The 17,221-nt window shown below is 52.8% G+C and overlaps 5 protein-coding genes across 5 annotated transcripts; 3 read left to right on the forward strand and 2 right to left on the reverse strand.

Moving 5' to 3' along the window:
* B0T23DRAFT_26032 (geranylgeranyl pyrophosphate synthase) lies at nt 1–1,996 on the reverse strand. The gene has a single exon (XM_062834203.1). It carries the CDS (start codon nt 1,710–1,712, stop codon nt 411–413), a length of 1,302 nt encoding a protein of 433 aa, XP_062697434.1. The 5' UTR covers nt 1,713–1,996; the 3' UTR covers nt 1–410.
* A 2,345-nt stretch (nt 1,997–4,341) lies between these two features.
* B0T23DRAFT_26313 (cell division protein Cdc14) lies at nt 4,342–5,852 on the forward strand. Its single transcript, XM_062834207.1, has 2 exons — nt 4,342–5,006; nt 5,082–5,852. Exons 1-2 carry the CDS (start codon nt 4,602–4,604, stop codon nt 5,538–5,540), a joined length of 864 nt encoding a protein of 287 aa, XP_062697435.1. The 5' UTR covers nt 4,342–4,601; the 3' UTR covers nt 5,541–5,852.
* Nucleotides 5,569–5,980, forward strand: B0T23DRAFT_370729 (uncharacterized protein). Its single transcript, XM_062836612.1, has one exon. It carries the CDS (start codon nt 5,689–5,691, stop codon nt 5,968–5,970), a length of 282 nt encoding a protein of 93 aa, XP_062697436.1. The 5' UTR covers nt 5,569–5,688; the 3' UTR covers nt 5,971–5,980.
* A 183-nt stretch (nt 5,981–6,163) lies between these two features.
* B0T23DRAFT_401327 (Peroxin/Dysferlin domain-containing protein) lies at nt 6,164–8,242 on the reverse strand (the record flags this gene model as incomplete). Its single annotated transcript, XM_062838571.1, has 3 exons — nt 6,164–7,593; nt 7,646–7,782; nt 8,217–8,242. The coding sequence occupies 3 exons, from the start codon at nt 8,240–8,242 to the stop codon at nt 6,164–6,166; spliced, it is 1,593 nt and encodes a 530-aa protein (XP_062697437.1).
* Nucleotides 8,243–11,553: 3,311 nt separating this feature from the next.
* On the forward strand, nt 11,554–16,239 carry B0T23DRAFT_26367 (uncharacterized protein). Its single transcript, XM_062834208.1, has 3 exons — nt 11,554–11,787; nt 11,922–14,907; nt 14,973–16,239. The coding sequence occupies exons 1-3, from the start codon at nt 11,726–11,728 to the stop codon at nt 16,161–16,163; spliced, it is 4,239 nt and encodes a 1,412-aa protein (XP_062697438.1). The 5' UTR covers nt 11,554–11,725; the 3' UTR covers nt 16,164–16,239.
* The last annotated feature ends 982 nt before the right edge of the window (nt 16,240–17,221 follow it).

Genomic DNA, 17,221 nt, shown 5'->3' on the forward strand with positions numbered 1-17,221 from the left:
GCATCCTAGGTTTTGCGGGAAGGCGGTGATTGATGCGAAAAAGGGTTGCCTTTGCAATTAATCACCAAGAACCTTTCAGTCAGTCAAGGGAAGAAGTAGAAGGGGGGAAAAAAACAAGGGTTTCAAATTCGCTATGCTTGATGGCTTACTTGCTTTCCTGCGTTTCATTGATATGACCCAAACGAGATATCCCCAAAAACACCACCAGAAATATTCCAGAACAAATGCCATGTGGTTGAGCACCATGTTGTCCTTGACTGATCCATGCCAGGCCACATCGCTCGTTGGACGATAGGACCAGAGAGGAGAATTATTACCCATACATTCAATCCTCATGGACATCCGAACAAGAAATTGGCAAACCAAAACATGAAAAGGGTGCGTATGACAAAGACAAAGAACCACCACATTCACTCCTTCTTCCCATTCTTCTGCGCCACATTCTCCTCCTGATGAAGCATGATGCGATCCAAAATCTTATGAATCCCCCCACTTTTCCCCCTCCCATCATCGATATCCTCCGTCATCTGCCTCGCCCTATCCACCAGCACCTTGATGACCTTGCGCGTGTACTCAAAGCTGCCTGTGCTCTCCATATACGCCACCGCGTACCTTTTCACCTCCTCATCCCCCGTCTTCTGCTTCAAGATGTTGAGCAGCTGCATGTTGCTCGGGTTCGACCGGATGCTGTGGATCACGGGGAAACTGAACTTGCCCTCCGTCAGGTCCTCGCACATGCCCTTGTTGGCCGTGTACTCGCGGTTCCACAGATTATGATAATCGTCGGCGATCTGGAAGATCAGTCCGATGATGTTGACGAGCGGGACGCAGTCCATCGGCGACCGCGACTCGGCCTGCATCAGCTTGATTCCCAAGCGGAACAGACCGCCTGTCTTGTTGGATACCATCTCTAGGTAGTCGTCCTCAGTCGGGCAGGTGAGCGTGTCACGCCAGAAGAGGTCCATTCCCTGGCCCCGGTGCAGGTTGAGCAGTTCTTCAGAGAAAATGCTGACGGCTTTGGGGTTCTTGAGCTTTTGCAATTCTTGCAGCGCGTAGAAATACACGTAGTTGGACGTGTTGATGGTCTGCGGGATGCCGAAGATGGAGTGGGCGACGGGGAAGCCGCGGCGCAGGACGCTGTTGTCTTCTACGTCGTCGACGAGCAAGGAGGCTGTGTGTAGCATGCTGATGACTTTGGTGATCACCTCGAGGCTTTCGGACGGCACATCAAGCCAGGCGTTGAAGGCCTTGACCATCTGCGATCGGATGTCCTTGCCCGGGTGCCCGTTGAGATAGTCGTAAGGACCCGTCAGAACCTTCTCCTTCTCTTCGGACCAGGTGCGCCGCGAGGGGCTGAAGAAGTCTTCGGTCGCAAATCGGTCTGGGTTCGGGGGAGGCTGGGGCGGCTGGGGCGCCATTGTGTATGGCGAGAAGGAAGTTGGGAGCATGCTGGGGAGACTGATTTGGGCGACCGAGGCCTTGCGTTTACGGGTTTGCGCCTGCTGTGTTGCAGCTAGACCGGCAGGAGAGATCCGATTAGAGGGTATGGCAACGGAAATTGGTTGATTCGAAGAGGTCCTTGGAGGGATAATGGCGGATGGGAACTTGGTGTTGATGTTGAAGGGAGCAATGAAGTCCTCGTTGTTGGAGAGAAGGGAAAGCGGGGCGGGACCAGGTGAGGAGGAAGTCACGGCCATGGTGACGTGTTCCATTTCCTTTTTTATGTTTTATTATTGGAAACCCGTCGGTACTGGAGAGGATGCTAACCCCGTGCGTCGTCTGATCCAAAGTGGCCGGCGCTCTGGCTGGCTTCTTATAATTACTTGACGCGCTGTGTGACAACCGGAGGCAAGCTTCACGGTCTCGGGGGCAACATTCGATACCCGCACGCTATGACGATAATACCGCTTGACAGGTCGTGTGCCAATCGACAGCAATCGACCTCACTTTGCTATGAGAAGGGGGATTTGCCCTGCTTGCCTGCTGAGTGAACAAAGGCCAAGAGATCTGTATCTGGGGTCAGCAAAGACTGAATCACGCCGAGAAGAAGGCCTCTTTCTGCTCGGTTCCAGCAAAACTCGAGATTGCATCCCCCGATCTTGTCACATGCCAGCCATCGTCACTGAATGGATCCTCGGAAGCGATCTAGGGGCGGACAAATCAGATCAAGCTCGCTGTAGCGCTTTCCTCAGATCTGACCTGCCTGTCCTTTCCTTTCCCCTGGCAGTGGATGCAAGGTGATTGCAAGTGCGGAGACTTTTTGGGCGGCCGACGGAGGATATGTTTGTAAGAATGAAACCCCGACGACACCTGAAAGTAGCGTGGTGGGGTTTCAGATGCGGGGCGGGAGCTCTCACAGGGGACAAAAGAGCTTCACAACTGAAGATCGAACGGGCGATCCCGTCTCGCGCGCTCTTTGTCGGGAGCTCCCTGCTGAAACCGGCATCTTTTAGGGATGAAAACTGGGGGGGGTTTTCTTTCTCACCTTGTAGTTTGTGGAAGAGCGTGCAAATTTCTGCTGTGATGTTGTCTCTTCTTGTCAGGGCTTCAGATCGACATGAACAAACAGAGAATAACCAAGGATTGACGCGCTGTTGCTGGTAAGGGGCTCGTCAAAAATGGGTAGGTAACTGTAGGTGGTAAGAGATGTTGAACGAGATCGGCTGTTGTGGACCTTGCGCAAATTAGGGGTATTCCAGAAAAGCGGTCGAACGTGCAAGTTCAGTCCACTTCACGCATGCATATTGGGGATTCAAGACGATTTAGGAAAGGGGACGTCTGGACAATTTATATAGCACTTGATGGCAACGGATTCACGCACACACGCGGCGACTTTGTGCACGTCTGTCGGCGATGCAAGACTTGACACAGGAAAGCGCCGAGTGCATAGAGTGAAGATCATGGAAAAAGCCCCAGCTGCATGGGAAAGGCAAGATTCACGTGAAGACGGAGTACTGTGTAAAGGGCGCGATATCACCGTGATGACTTTGGTCTATGCCAGATATGTGAACCACGAGATGAGACATGGGCGGAGAAAGATTCCGAGCACATTTGAGAATGGTACTGCACGGAGTTGCAAGGCATGAAACTACCACTTCATTACTCCGCGCTGAACCATGATTCAAGATGGATCCGCAGATCGATCTCATCACACACTCCTCGTCCTCCCACGTACACTGGTGAGGCCGAAACATACATGCGTTTATCGACCATTTCGAGGCGTTGGTGGTTGATTTGTTGTTGTCTGGATGCCGTGTCGGAGGCCTGTTCGCCCGGGCTCTCTGGACGGTCCACCTCCAACTTATGCAAGGCGGGTGCGCGGCCGGGGGTGCCTGCCCTGCCCTGCCCTGCCCTGTGCAGCTGAGGCCTCGTTGCCGCCGTAGTCCCAGATTGTCCAGCGGGAAGCCCGAGGAAACATGCAGCAGCGTGCAGGGCCCGGGCCTCACACAACACAAAAGTCAACAACCCCACCTCACCTCTGCCCATCTGCCCACGTTCATTGTTCCTGTCACCCCGTGACGCGTGTACGCCTGTAACTGTTGTTTAGCGCCCGACAAGGTGTGCGCGCCGTGGTGTCAACTCCGTTCCGGTTGCTGTGGCATTCGGCTTCGGGCAGCTCTGGCGGCCTGGGCGGGCAGCAGCAAGGGACAGCTTCTTCGTCCAGTTGGTCGGGTTGTTGCAACTTGAAGGAAAAAAAAAAAAAAAAAAAAAAAAAAAAAAAAAAAAAAAAAAAAAAAAAAAAAAACTAGGTACCAGTCCAACGCACATGGTCAGATGGGATAACCTGGGAAGCCGCAATTTTTTTACCTCCTTTCTGTGTTCTGACCTTCTTCCCTTTTTTTGTTTACATACCATTTATTTATTTTTCTCTTCGGTTCTCTCTTCTGCAACTCTCCAGCCCGTACGCCTAGCGGCCCCCTAAAGCAATCTGAGGTCAGGTAGCGCACGGCTCCTCCCTCCAAATCCCTGGACCTTCGTGGCAGCGGCGCCATCACGCTCGTACAAACGGACCAATTCGCATCTTGCGGTCAACATCGCCGGATCCACTTCCGCTTCAGGTCCTCGTTCTCAGGCCCAGTCCCAGTCCCAGTCGTCTGGTGACCCCCTGTCTGCGCGCACACGCGTGGATGTCAGAGTGCCATTTGACTTCCAGTTTTGCATCAGAACATCCCGTCCGATCCTCTAGCCCTTGCGCCAACTGAACCCCTTCCGCGGCGGCGCATTTGGGGGGACATGTACGTCCATCTTGCTCTTAAATTCTACCATTGTTTTTCTCAATAGCATCTCTCTCTCTCGACTTCGACTTATTTCGTATCTCAACATACCTATTTGTCTACCATCCACTAGACGCCAAACCGGGAACGACCAGCGCCAAGAGCCCTTTCCCCTGCTATCACTTCTCTTCTGCCCTGAAGATCTTCGGCGCAGGGGTTGCCGGTCGCAAAATTACATCATAGACGATTGGGCGCTGCCCATCTTATTCCTTTCCAAGTATCATCGTCGTCAATCCATCGGACATTTTCAGCAACCTGTCTCCGAATTCAAAACCCAACCACAAACACAACAGACTCCGATCACAACATATACAGATCAAGTCAACTATGGAGTCCCTACTATCGCTCGCTTTCGACAACCTCTCGGCCTTTGAGCCGGCAAAGATCAAGAAGGGTCTAAAACAGGTCGAGGGCTTGCTCGCCCAGATATGCTTATCGGGCCCGGCCAAGAGGGAACTAGATGCGGCTGCGGCCGGGGAACAACCACAACTACAGCGCAAGGGCCTAGGCGACCTTGCTGGCGACCCAGCGTTTCGCGAGTTCTTCAAGTTGCAGGAGGGTTTCGAATGGAACGTCGCCCAGCGGCTGCTTACAACGCTCGACTTTCTGGTGGCCCGAGGCGGCGACGGGCAGTATGACTTGCTTATCCTCAATGCTCTGGACCTGATCCAGGGTGTTCTCCTTCTACATCCACCCAGCAAGGTGCTCTTTTCGAGGGCTGCGCACATGAACGTAAGTTGACGAGCAACAAACACACAAAGAAGGCCATCCATGAACTTTGCTAAACCTATCTTCCCCAAAATCCAGCTCCTTCTCGACCTAATAGAACCCGTCAACACCCCCGCCATCCAATGCGCAACCATCATCACCCTTGTCGTTGCCCTCCTCGACTCACCCGCCAACGTGCGCGTCTTTGAGCGTCTTGACGGTCTCCTGACCGTTGCGTCCCTTTTCAAAAGCAGAGAAACCGGCCGCGAAGTCAAGTTTCGCTTGACCGAGTTCCTATATTTCTATCTCACCCCCGAAGCTCCATCTGCATCAATGGCGTCTTCACCAGTATTATCGTCAACACCCACATCACCGACAAGGGACAGGGCTGGTAGCGATACAGCTAGTCAGCAAGGCAAAGGGAGCAAGGCCAACGGAGGCGTCACGCTGTCGGTAGATGTCAAGAAGAGAAAGCTTGATCAACATCTCCCCGGGGTCGTTGATGCCTTGCTGAGGGACTTGGATCGGTATAAGCCGTTTGGGGGTGTGTTGAGCTGAGTGGTTGGTTGTTGTCGACCTTTCACGAGTCTTTTTTTTTTTTTTTTTCGTTTCACTTCTTTCTCTTCTTCATTTTCTTTTCTTCATTGGCTTGCCTTCTTATTATCGGTTTGGCTGGTAGAGCGTAGCGTTTGATACCTTGTGCGAAATGGATTTGGGAGACGATGGGGTTGTGCGATCTGGCTGTCTGGGAATTCAAGGAACGATTGGCTTATATCTATCTTTCTCCGAGTTGATGGATGCTCTTGGTATTTCCTGGGATGATACCACTGGGGCCAAAGAGGGAAAACACGGTTACATGTCAGGGCTTACTTACTATACCTATACCTTATTGTGTTGCATTAGTATGGTAATGTTTTTACATGTTGGTAGGGGCAAAGGCGGGTGTTCAAGGGACTTGGTGCCTTGCGGAAAAGGGGCGGCTTTGTAAAAAGACTGGTAACAATGAAGAACACACTGGGCATTTCTGGTAGAATACAATATACCCCTTCCGCATGTTCAAGCTGTTTGACAAGCTATAGCGCAGTGAAGCAAAGGTCCATCATCTCAGGTCCATCAATCCAGTCGTTCCTATAGTTATTACAACCAGCAGCCGCAAAGGGTACCCACCAAGACGACCACCACTAATTGGACGCCGCATTGACATTCTTCCTCTTCACCATCCTCACCCACCTTCGCCTCCGCCAACGTCCCCTCCGACCCATTCCCTCCTCCCCTTCCTCCCAACTGATCGTGGGTCCAATCTTGGGCGTATACCGACTCTGATCTTGACTCCTGACCGGTGTCTCGTAATCCCCATCCCCCAACGCCGCCCCCAGGTCACCATTGTCACTGCCATTCATGCCATTCTCATGCTCATTATAGATATCATACACCCACCTCTCCCCTTCCGTCTCGACCTCAACCCCAGTGATAATCCTTTCTTCCACCCACTCCCTGCTCCAGAGATCCAACGCCCACTTCTTCCCGCTCCACTCCCACCCCTCAGGCGGCAAAACATCCTCAAAGAAGCGCGTCCCCGTCGGCCGGTCGCCCGCAATCCGCGCCGCAGATAGGGGGTCGTACGGCGACGGGCTGAATAACCACGGCTCCCACTCGCCGCTGGTGTCGCTGAGGCGCTGCAGCTCAAAGATCTCCACCTCGCGCGTCTCGGGTGCGTCGTCCAGGATGATATCCGAGCGGACCCAGGCGTCGAAGGCGCGTTCGGCTGCTAACGATGAATCAGGGCTGGGACCGGGCGGATGGTTCTGTATCTGTTCCAGTTTCTTATCGTTGTCGTGCACGGCCTGCACCGTCGCGCTCGGTTCTTTTTCTCCTCCTAGATACTGCGCCTGCCACTCACCAATCAGTCGGGAAACGGTGGGGTGGTTGGACGAGATGGCGAGCCAGCCGGCGACCAGACAGATATAACGCCAGGGAATCAGGTGGGCGGTGACGGTCATGAGGGCGCATGCGCCGCAGAGCAAAACGAAAATGGCGGACGACAAAGCCTCGTCCGAGAAGTTGGTTTTGGGGACCACCAAAGCAATGATCTTGTCGTGGGCGACGCTGTAGTCGTCCATAACGTTCTGCAAGTCGCCAAGGTTGCGGAAGAAGTCGCGCGATAGCTCCTTGGTCGGCTTGAACGTGCGCGGGGGTGCCAGGGGCGGGCCGCGAGGGGAGTAGCCCAGGTTGCGCACCGCGTGCGCTTCGGAGGAGGAGGCGGGGGCTGGGTGTCGTGCGATGAAGGAGGGGACGAAGATGCCGAATAAGGCGATGGCGAGCGGGAGAACGAAGATCAAGTAGGGGTCTAGGCAGACGAAGGTGTAGACGGCTAGTAGGGACAAGGTGTGCGTGGGCCGTCGCCATGACAGCACGCGCAAGGCTTTGGCTTGGAATTTGAAGACAACCCCGATACGCGCGTTGAAACGTCGAAAGTTGTTGGACATGGCGCCTACCGTGAAGCCTGGTCGTTCGCCGAAGGCCGAGGGTTCGTTGGCCCCGCCGGGCTCGCCGCTGCCGTGAGGTTGGCCATCGTCTACGGGGATGACTTGGGCGAGGAGTCTGGTTTGTACTCAGATTAGTAACCGCAGTACTGGTAAAAGGTTGAGCTAGAGAGCGAGTACTTCTCCAGAAGCTTGTCTTGCAAGTTGGCTGCCTTGAGAATCCCCTGTCGCAATGTCCGGGCCGTGGTGGTCGAGTCGGTGCCGGAGCCGGAGCCCTGTTGGCCGTCATCCTCCTCCTGGATCGAGGCGTCATCCCCCTGACCGAGAAAGGCAGCAGTCAAGTCGTCCATGGCTAGATATCACAGCGGTTTTGGCCCGTTATGATTCCGAGAATCTCATTTTTCTCCTCAACTGCCGGAAGCCAACGGCTCTCAAGTGTAAATGTTCCACCTTCGTCTCTTTCTTTGGTCGCTTAATCACATGCACCAGTCAGACTGGATTCATTGCAGCCTGAGAGGAAGAAAGGGAATTCAAGGGCTATGAAGGGGCTGTTCAAGAAGGGCGCAAGCGTAGGTTTGGATGTATATGCGACGATGATGATGATGACGGAATGCCGTGCGAGGTGAGTGAGGAGCTAGGTATGCATCCACCGGTATGCGAACTGCAGGGGTGATATCGCTGTTATCATCTGCTAACGCAGCCTCGTGTAGCAGGCGTCGCCAATTGGGCTATTATAGTATAACATTCCCACCAAACCAAGGCGCAAAAGCGAAGCATCCTGGATGTAATCAGAGCGTGTGTTAGTGCTTGCAGCAATCCTTAACAGTCCAGATTTGCGCTCGGGGACGTTCGTCCATGGACAGAAGAACCTCTGAGCCATACATAACGGGATCCAATCCTTTGGTCTGCCAGATGTTTTGACCAATCTTGCAACCTACCCTATCTGGGGTGACGCTGCCTGTGGCAGACACGAGACGTCATTTTCATCCGTGTTCTCTGCCAAACCCTAGAAACTCAAGGTGAGATATCATTTGTCGGCGGCGCAAGCTGTGATCACCCAGGACGATGGCACAGACTTCTCAACGATATTTGACGACAATAAGGCATTGGAGTGGGTGTGGTGTGAGGTAGGGGACGGACCCTGCGTAGAATTAGTTCAAGCTTTCATCACTCCCGGTTCCTGGGAGCAACCCACCCCTTTGGAGCTCGATATGGAAAAGAAGAAGAAAACGTGATTACGGATTGATAAGTGCTTGCCCCGCATCCAACACCAACAGCCTTTGAATCTTGAGACTTTTGCTGCGATCACATCTCGATCGTGCGGGCTTCAGCCAAGCCGGAAGGGGCCTCCGTTGTGATCCTCGTTGGCATCAAGATCAAGGGGTTTGCTGTACAGATCAACCCTTGAGAGTTTGTTAGCGCGAGACTTGCAGCGTCTTCGAACATGGGAGAGAATATCTATATAGACTTTTGGCCCTCCTATTGGCCTAAACCACGCCAGAACATGCAACCAAAAGTTGACACCATCCACAGCGGGTGCTATTCAGGTCAGAAATACCACCTCACCAGCCTGAAAATGGTGAAATAGCGCTCTTCAAGTACCGAGCTAACGAGTTTTCTAGGGGTGATGTGATGTGTATGGACGTCCATGTCACATTCGCATATTTTTTTCTACTCAACCGTGCCAACATCTTGCCCGTTCTACACGCATCGATGGCATCGACACGAGTAATGAAAGGCGATTTGTGACCGGGAACGGCGGTATCAAAAGAGGTTCGAGGAAAACAGAAATGAAACGGGGACAACCCTGCCGTTTCAAGTCACCAAACCCCATTCTGTCAAATCTAGATTCAATGTACCACGTAGTTCGGCATTGACGTTCATCTGCCGGATGAGATTGAAAATTACTCGGACCTACAGTAAGGTGAGGGGACCTTGCATGTTATGTGTCCATGGCTCTTGGAGGCACAAGTATATTCTTTTTCCTCAAATCTATTGTTTTTCATTTGAAGCAAGGACAAGTATACTACACGGTTGACGCAAGGGAGCAATGAGCACCAAAACTCACACTACTTCTTGTTAATGGCGGTCCCTGGAGCCTCAACGTTGACGCTGCTCTCCAGGAGCCACTTCTAATTCCAAAACAAAGAGGATAGGCAAATGAATTTATTGGCTATCCGGAAGCACATTGTTGTTGCTCGTCCTGGCCACGACTCTTCACTAATATCGCCGCCGCCAGGATCCCCCTTGGAACAACACCTCAAATTTGAGTGTACCTGAGCTGGTTCCCGTGTTGGCCTTGGCGTCCCCGTCACCTTTCAGACGACAGTCTGCCGAGAGCGTCGTGCATTGGGATTCCCAAAGTCTTTGAACGAAAACGAGAAGCTGGGAGATTTGTGACCGTTCTACTCTAGGTGCAGGGGCACTTTCGTTTCTCCTATCTCTGTTGAAATGATTGTGGATGCCGTTTGAGTGTGGATATTAAGGCCTTGCGGGGAGAAAGAGGGGAAGGCGTTGGGTTAGATCGATGCATATGTACATCTTTTCCATCGATTGTTCTGAATGAGGAGTTCCCGCTTCGGCTTTCTCCTTTTTTTTTCTCTTTTTTTTTTTTTTTTTTTTTTTTTTTTTTTTTTTTTTTTTTTTTTTTTTTTTTTTTTTTCCTTCCTGCGACTTTCTGTCCCCACAAAACATTCCCCTGAGCAGTTGCTGAGCTGGAGCAACCTCAATTCACCAAGCGCGGGTAGCGACAAGGGCAAAACATGTTCTAGGGCATTTTGTTCGTTTCTACAAACCGTGGCCCATACACGCACCTACCCAGGCAGTTCACGCATGGCGAGTTACGCAGCAGCGGCATCACAGGGACTTGAGTCCTTCATAGTGTCAGGTATGTTGTGCTGTAAATAAGGTGGAGGCTTCTTGCAGCTGGTTGACCCGGTGGCCGATGCCTCGCCAATGTCCCAACCTACTGCTCTCTACCTACCTACCTAGGTAATGTTTAGTGGCTGCTTCATGGTGGCTGCCACCTGCCGGCCAGCAGCCGCTTGATGTCACGGCACAGGTTCTTGATGTTCCATGTTGTTCAACGGAATGTTGTCAGGCGGGGCTAACCATCCTGCCCGCTATCCCGTCGTCAAGGGCGGAGAACCTCAAGGACATCACACACTTGCGCTGAACTGCATCCAGTCAACACCATCCATGGGAAGGACTATGTCCAGTGCCTTGCGTGCCGTGTGTGTGGTGCGCTTCAAGTTCCAATGAGGTCGGGTCAGGTCCTGCCTACCTGTGAGTGAGAGCGCACCCCCGGCAAGGCGAAACCAGGCTAGTCCGTAGAGAATGGTGTAGCGGCCCGGTAGCACCACACAGCACAGAGGGCAGAAATCCTTGCCAGGTCATTAGCACAGGCCCCAGGGCAAGCAAGGCAACAAAACCAATTTTCCACTTTGTCTTCCATCCCATTGTTGCTGAGGTCCCCATTGCTAGTACTGTTCATCAAACAACTTGAAGCGAACGACGGCCGGCTGCTGTGTCTCGAACACGCTCGACGGCGGCGACGACGACTTCCACCGCGTCCCCGGAATGAGGTAGCCTCGATATCCTTCTCAGCTCCTTGGCCGGACTGAGCCCTTTGACGAAAGAGAGACGGAGAGAGAGATAGAGAGAAAGAAAGAGAGACAGTCTCGCTGATCTGGGCAATGGTAGAGCCCTCTCGCGTCGTCCTCCCACCCACACCCGCATTGGCTGTCGACGACTGGGACCTAGGCTCGACGTCGAATCGACGACTCGAACTGCAAAGGACAGGATTCCTCAACAGCAGTGGAGAGAACTGAAGCGAACGCACCAACCATCTGAATCCCAAAAGAGTGGAACAAACACCATTATCACCACCGTCCACCGCACCACGACAAAGCGCCATAATCTCCCGTACCGCCCTTCACGCCTACACGCACGCTGCTGCTGCTGCACGCCGCACGCTGCACGCCGGCCAAGAAAAGGTACTAAAACTCTGAAGCAGACAGACCGCCTCGCGATCCTGTCGCCGGTCTGCCGGTCTTGCCTTGCCTTGCCTTGTCCCCCCGTCAGCACTCAGCACTCAGCCCTTTCCTAGCACGAGCAAGAGGCTCCGTCCCGTTCCCTGTTGTGGTCGCGGTTGCCGTATGCCGTATACCGCGGCCCTGTCGTCCTGACGTCTCCGCTCATTGAGGCCCGCCTCGCGCTGCGTGACTCCATAACCACCGGCCACACGGCTCCATTCCCTCCATGAACAATAGGGAGCGGCACGTCCCCGCTGGCCCCAGAGGGGAAACCCAGTCACCCACCAGGTTGTTCCCGTTCTTGTCCTCATCTTCCCAAGTGCTACTCTCTTTTGCATCGCGCCCAGTGGTGGCTCCCGCCGCAAGTTCCTTCCGTGTTTTTGATCCAGACCAGCTAACATTGGCTCATCTTTTCTGCACAGGCGCAAGGAAAACTCCAGTCCCTTCAAAATTAACGCTTTCCGTCGACCTACCGAGGATCCTCCGATGCTGAGCGCCTCCTCGTCCAACAACCATTCATTGTTCTCCTTTGGCAGCCGGAATGGTAACGAAGACGGATCATCGACAAACACAGCATTCGAATTCTTGCCCTCGGTGAGCTTCGACGATCTTCAGAGCAGCCTCGAGTCGGCCTCAACCGTTTCAAAGCTGGTCCACTACTCAACACCACCTGGTCAAAATTCTTCACCCGAAAGCATGGGGAGCCATTCCGACATCTCCATCAATGCCACCGGCGCGAGAGTCGCGGTCCAGCAGCCGGCTCCGACGCGGACCGCCAGAAGCGGGTCAATTTTGAGAAGACCTAGTATAACAAATGGCACAAGTAGACAGGCAGGCTTAGGGACAACAGCATCCAACACTTCGGGTGTTACGACTCCTACCGCTCCGGCCGCCATCCGCACCCGTCGTCCGAACCATTACCCCCCAGTTTCAAGTACGAACAATACGATGAAAGCTCCCAGGCGGTCGGCTGGATCTGACGTGCTCGGTAACTCGGATGCGGAGGCACGAAGACGAAGGCCAAGTGTCGCCTCACTCGGGGAGCGAAATGGAACAGAGCCGGTACGCACGTCAGTGTCCGTAGACGGAGGGCCCCGTCCCATGCCCGAGTCAACGCGAACTTCCAAGGCGAGATCTGTGCAACCACCGCCCCGGGGCAGCGATGGTGCTACACTAGCCCACGACTTGAGCGCCCTTAGCTTGGGTTCCGGTAGCTCACCTGTGACATTTCCACGCTCCCCGAAGACGGCGGTCAAGGCGCCAGTTCCATCCTCGACCAAGAGGATATCTGTTATGCCTGGTGTTCCTCATACTTCACATGCAACAGGCTTAGGCGCCAGGACGGTCAGCCCGACGGATACGAAATTGATGAAGCGGATGTCCCATAACCAACCCTCCCAAGCGCCAGCTCCAGTGCCAACAGCTCCGATGCCATTAGCTACATCACGTCCTTCGTCTCGTTCTCCATCCATGTTGCCGCGCAAGATCCCAACGCCAGCTTCCTCTCGGACTACCCCGGACGTGAGCATCAGAAAATCCTACAGCTCGGGTCTTTCGGCTGCGTCAGCAAATAGCTATAATACCGTTCGATCATCGACTGGCTCTATGCAACCGCGTGTCCCGCAAAGCGGCAACACTAGGCTACCTGCTCCCAAGGGTGTGCCTCCGCAGAATACGGCGAACGGCGAGGAAGAGGAAGAGGTCCCCCCAGTTCCAGCAATACCAAAGCTGTACGACTCGCCCGGGGAACTGTCGTTTTTGGACAAGCGCAAGTCCAATAGAGCATTTGATACGAGTAGCATCAATAGCACTTCTACAGGGAGCGTATCTGGGGCACAGCTGACTGACCCACCGCCTGCTAAGCTGCAACGCAAACCGAGCCAACGAAAGTCCGTACACACTTCGACTGTGGACAAGAAGTCCTCTTCCGCAAACTCAAAGAAAAACCTGCAGCCTCTTCGTCTGCCCCCTCTTGCTCTAGGACCGTTGAGCACTACAACTGCTGCCAAAATTGCGGCGCTTCAGGAGCAGAATGCATCAGACAGGAGTCTTTCTCCTTCTCCTGGCAGGCAGATTGCAAAGACGCCGTCGACGCCCATGACCGCGTCAAGAAGCGCCTACTTCACCACAACGCGAAATGAGGATAAGCCTACAGTGCAGCATCTCAGGAGTACAAGCACAATTAATCGAGGAAAGGGCGGTAGTATGGACTCCTACAGCTCAAACGAGTCAATGGGGGGAGTGGTGTCGAATGTGATGCCACAGTCTGGAATGTCGCCATATATCTTGTCTTCTGCGGTAAAAGGGGGGAATCAGGAGCCGACATACTCCAATCGACCAAAAACAGGGGATCCCGATGCATCTGTTCCAACCCAGAAACCCTCTGGACCGCGAGCCCCGAAGCCTGCTGCCGCAAAGTCATCAACCGCGAAATCACCACCACCTCCCACTGACCCGGAAGAGCCACCAACTCCATCGTCAATTGGCACCTCTATCAGACGGAAATTGAGTCTATCATGGAAACGAAGTGCATCCAAGAACGGCAACAATCGGCCTGAAAAGGTAGATTCAAACAGTGTCAGACATGATTCTATGCCACCCCCAAGGATCCCGATATCGGCGACATTGGGTAGCATGCCTTCAACCACGAAAGCCCCAAGCCCGACGCCTTCATCAAAATCGAATGGAACCGCGACATACTTGGAGTCTAGGAGACGGAAGAGCTCAGCCTCGAGCCTCAACGCCAATGTTGCAGGGGACCGTCATCGTGGCGAGGCGGCGGCAGGCAAGAAGGAATCTAGTCTAGACACGGTGGCAGAGCGATCGATTCATACGTATAGCTCGGCGCAAAAGATTCTCAAGCCGAAGAGTTCAGGTGCGACTCTGAGCCAACCCCGTGACGTCTGGACGGCCGATCTCGACAAGGATGATATGGTGGCCGAGGAAGAGATGAAGAAACTCGGGTCGCGGCGTAAGGAGACGGAAATGGCGGCTCGGACGCTCGATGCCTTGCGCAAGCGTGCTACTGCCAAGGAACGCGTTGGTCCTCAGGAAGCCCTTAGGATTGCCGTTCTAAACATTTACGAACGCGGCGAAATTGTGGATTATAAAGACGTCTACTTTTGCGGTACTCAGAATGCGGCCAAGGTGGTTGGTAACGTTCAATCAGACCTTCCCAACTTTGGGTACGATGATGAGCGAGGAGACTACTCGATTATTATCGGCGATCATCTTGCATACAGATATGAAATCATTGATGTTCTTGGAAAGGGTAGCTTCGGGCAGGTTGTTCGATGCATCGATCATAAGACTGGCGTCCTTGTGGCCGTCAAAATTATCCGGAACAAGAAGCGGTTCCACCAGCAGGCTCTTGTGGAAGTCAATATCCTGCAGAAGCTTCGCGAATGGGTAAGTTTCTTGTTGAAGGTTCATCCTATCCTTACTTCTTTGTTCGCTAACAAGTAAACTTCCAGGACCCCAAAAATAAGCACAGCATGGTCAATTTCACCCACAGCTTCTATTTCCGTGGGCATCTCTGCATTTCCACCGAGCTACTTGACATGAATCTTTACGAGTTCATCAAGTCCAACGCTTTCCGGGGCTTCTCACTCAAGTTGATTCGGCGGTTCACTAAACAAATGCTCAGCTCACTGCTTCTGCTCAAGCAACACAAGGTCATTCATTGCGACTTGAAGCCAGAAAACATCCTTCTGCGACACCCTCTACACTCGGAGATCAAGGTCATTGATTTTGGTTCCAGCTGTTTCGAAAACGAGAAGGTTTATACTTACATTCAGTCACGCTTTTACCGATCCCCTGAGGTTATCCTGGGTATGACCTATGGCCTTCCCATTGATATGTGGTCGCTAGGCTGCATTCTGGCGGAACTCTTCACTGGAGTTCCCATTTTCCCTGGTGAGAACGAGCAGGAACAGCTGGCATGCATCATGGAAGTATTCGGGCCTCCGGAGAAGCACCTCATTGAAAAGTCAACACGCAAGAAACTCTTCTTCGATAGCTCTGGCAAGCCGCGTCTTACCGTCTCCTCGAAGGGTCGCCGCCGCCGCCCCTCTTCCAAGACTTTGCAGCAGGTTCTCAAGTGCGATGATCAACCATTCTTGGATTTCATTGCTCGATGCCTCAGGTGGGATCCGGATAGAAGAATGAAGCCAGAAGAAGCCGTACGACATGAGTTCATCACCGGACAGAAGACTCCGCCCTCATCTTCCATGCCAGTGCCACGCCTTGCATCGACGCGGGAATCATCCCCAAGCAAGCGTGTACAGAATCTGAACGGAGGACCTCGGCCGCTGCCGGAGCCGCCGGCCGCCGCTGTCACTACCAGAACCTCACTGCGGTCAGGAGTCGTCAGTTCTGGTATGCCTCAGGGTCCTTTGAAACCCACTCTTGCTAGTGGTATTTTGCCTTCCTCGCGTAAGGTCTCTGGCATGACGGCTTCGGCTAGTGGGGCAACGTCTGGCGTGAAAAGAGCAAGTGGAGGTACAACTGGCTCAACAGCTGGCGGTTTCAACTCCGGAAATGTTGGTTCCAATGGGAGCAGTCTACCGCGAGCGGCGATTCGTACCACGAGTGCCCGGCAGCAACAGCAACAAGATCTCGCAGCCGCAGGGGCCACAGCAGCCATGATGAGCCGCAGGGCCTAGGAGGAACGATGGGCTAGAAGGGTTCGACTGGGTATAGGAAGGACATGGGCGCCGGAAATGGCGAATGTTGTGATGAAGCGAGAAGTGTTGGGTGCTTATCAAAAAGTCTCATACGGGTAAGAGAGGGGTGACGGTCACGGTGTGGGAATTTTTATAGTTTTCGGGTAGGGGATGCTAAGTGTCGAACGATACGGTACGAACGAACAAACGAACGAACGGGACGAAAGCGAGCATGGCGTCGAACCTGATTTCTTTCTTTTTCGATTTTTTTTTTTTTTTTTTTTTTTTTTTTTTTCAAATGAGTTGTGAACCTCTTTTTCGAAAGGTGCAGTCATTGTTTTTCTTCTCGTTTGCTTCTTTCTCCTCCTGTGCATCGTGCATCATCATCATCATCGTTTGTCATCATTGTCATCATCGTCAACATCATCATCATAGTACGGTTGGTGTCTGCATGGGGATAAAAAGTAAAGACGTGTGTGTCCATCATATCATTCGTTTTATGTGTGTATAACTTACTTCACCCTCTCTTCACGGCGTTACAATTGTGGTATTGTATTGGAAGTGTGGTTCAGAAAGAAGGTATAGAGGTGTCTATAAATTTTTGGGTGATAAAGGGGGCGCTTGTTGGGAATGTGATGACTGAACGGTGGATATATCGAAGCGGCTCTAGCTCCGCGGGAAAAAGAAAGAGATGAGAAACTGGTGCAGTGATGACGAGGTCCAGAACAAGAGATAATCACAAGTCATCAATCATTCAATATCTCATCCTTCCTCAAAGTGGTTCGCAATGTTCACATTTGCTCGGTGTTCACTTTAACACTCGCCATTCAAGCATGACCACCTTTTTCTTTCACCTTTCCATACGCGCAGGTAACATGGGCATGCAGGTAATAGAGTATGTGTGTACCGAAAGTTACATTCGCCTTGGTGTGTCACTGCCTGTGTGTTATTCCCAGTCAAACTATTTCGCTACTGTTGATATAGACACATATACTATGATCGTCGTAGCTGTCGTTATGGCCACCTCGATCCATCTCATCACAACGAACCTTTGACTG

Source organism: Neurospora hispaniola (assembly GCF_033458365.1).
Source record: "Neurospora hispaniola strain FGSC 10403 chromosome Unknown B0T23scaffold_1, whole genome shotgun sequence".
In the NCBI taxonomy this organism is placed as follows: Eukaryota; Fungi; Ascomycota; class Sordariomycetes; order Sordariales; family Sordariaceae; genus Neurospora; species Neurospora hispaniola.